The sequence below is a fragment of the Quercus suber genome, unplaced genomic scaffold (genome assembly GCF_002906115.3).
Source record: "Quercus suber isolate HL8 unplaced genomic scaffold, Cork oak 2.0 scaffold_517, whole genome shotgun sequence".
NCBI lineage: Eukaryota > Viridiplantae > Streptophyta > Magnoliopsida > Fagales > Fagaceae > Quercus > Quercus suber.
In genome coordinates this window covers 139,095-141,141 of record NW_027069966.1, presented here as the reverse complement: position 1 = coordinate 141,141, position 2,047 = coordinate 139,095, and the positions used below count along the sequence as shown (strand labels likewise).

General features: G+C 32.7%; 1 protein-coding gene across 1 annotated transcript; it reads right to left on the bottom strand.

Moving 5' to 3' along the window:
* Positions 1 to 39: 39 nt before the first annotated feature.
* LOC136063360 (protein SIEVE ELEMENT OCCLUSION B-like) lies at positions 40 to 765 on the bottom strand. The gene is made up of 2 exons (XM_065763623.1): positions 642 to 765; positions 40 to 489 (listed from the first exon to the last, which is right to left on the bottom strand). Exon 2 carries the CDS (start codon positions 487 to 489, stop codon positions 40 to 42), a length of 450 nt encoding a protein of 149 aa, XP_065619695.1. The 5' UTR covers positions 642 to 765.
* Between the last annotated feature and the right edge of the window lie 1,282 nt (positions 766 to 2,047).

Here is a 2,047-nt window from a genome sequence, read left to right as displayed (position 1 = left end):
CTTAAGATTGGGGCATATCATATTGGCTTGGATAAGAACTTACTCATCGTTAATGAGGCAACAAAACTGAGAAGTGCTAGCTACAACAGTTACAATTGCCCAATAAACATCCACTGGGATGTGCTCCACGCCTGTTGATAATGCTGGTACATCCTTTGTGTCATAATTTGATAGCTTCTCCAACTCAAAGATGCATTCAATCACTTCCAGTGTGGCTTTGATCACATTGTTAAGCTCAATAAGTGATTGCCTATGTTTCTGCAGGGTTGGACGCTTCAAGAGGATAGGTACCCGCCTCAAGGTTCCCACTGATTTGGCTAGTTGGTCCGACGCCGGAGCTTGGGCAATTTGCCAGAATTCCCCATAATCCAAAGCAAAAGCTGCAAGAGTTAACACTGCCTTTGTATCCCAGGAATAGTTTGATAGCTTGTTAAGTATTGTGAGAGCTGTTTTGTGAGCAATTTCTTCACCAGGGGCCTTGCATTGCATCTGCCATTTTATATTCGTCAATAAAAAAAAATATTTATGTGACTGACCAAAATAAAATAAAAACCATGAGTATCCTTAATTATTAGTCTTATACGGTTGTACCACACTTCGGGTAGGGGGAAAAAACATTGTGTGTAACTACTGGTAATTACCTCACAGGAAATATTCTTGAGTGCACATATGGGTGGACTAAAACTTGCTTTGGGGGCCTTCTCCTCCAAGTCTTCAACAGTTGCATGAGTACCCTGCAGTGAATTGCGAGAAATTAGGAAGAGAAAAAAAAAAGAAAAAAAAAAAAGAAGGAAGAAAAAGAAGAAAAAAAGAAGAAGAAGATAAACACGAGGGGGGAAAACAACAAAGATAATGACCTTTTTGTCTGATTTTTAAAACTTACCTAATATTTTTTTTTCTTTTTTGAAAAAGGATATTTTAAATTAGTTGAATTGCTATTATTGACTAAGAGTAACATGTCACGTGTATTCTGGGAAGCCCATAAATTTTTAAGCCATAAATCACTCTTCTTTACTCTCACATAAATGGTAGAATCTACCACAAATTTAAACAGTAATTCCCATTATTATGTTAGAAAAGAGAGTATATGATCACGCCACAGTGTACTTTACTAAATAAATACTCTATTTTCATCTTCTCCATTCATCCAAAACAAAAAATAAAATATAAATAAATGGACAAAGTTTAGCTACAAAATTGGTTGTAACCTTAAACTACAAACTCACTCAATAAAATAAATAGTACTGCATATTTTGAAAATCTAACCGTTGAATTACATGTTCTTTATGCTCTTAATGCACATGTCAATTTTTGTTTCAATCAGATATCATTTACTATATAATCTATAATCTTATATTTTATGCATAATTTTAAATTACAAAAACTTGCAATTTAAAAATTTATTGATGACATAGCTATTGATCTTTAATTTTCTTGAAATTTTGCAAACGTGGAGGATATAAGAAGAAGATGCAATCCAATGGTGGATTTGTCAAAATTTACCTCCAATAAAAAGATATTGAGTGAGTTTGTAGCCTAAGGCTACAATCGATTTTGTAGCTAAACTTTGTCCTAAATAAAACAGTTTACGTGTTCTAATAAGAAAAAGGCATTTCAACCAGACATTGACAATGGGCAACCAATGGCTAAACAAGAGGTGAGGAAAAGAGACCTGCTTCTTGTCTGGTTGTTCCTGGAGCATGTATTTAAGGGTCCGTTTAATTGAAAGAGTGGAAAAGTGAGAAGATAGAAAATTGTGGAATGATAGAAAAGTGAGAAGATAGGAAGGATTTTAATTTTTCTCCTTTTCGTTTGGTTAGGAGTGGAAAAGTAGAGAGATGAAAAAAAATTAAATTTAAATAAATTTACTCATATACCCTTGTTAAAGAATAATGTTCAATTAAAACAAAAAAAGTGACAAATAACCACAAAAAAAGAGCAATCACCAAAATTTATTAAAAAAAATCATGTAAAAAAAAAAATCACATCTAATTAAAAAAAAAAAAAACAATTATCACACCCAGGCCGTAGAAAAAAAAAAAAAAAA

Excerpts from the sequence above, each read along its gene's own strand:
- LOC136063360 (XM_065763623.1), bottom strand. The coding sequence starts at position 489 with ATGCAATGCAAGGCCCCTGGTGAAGAAATTGCTCACAAAACAGCTCTC.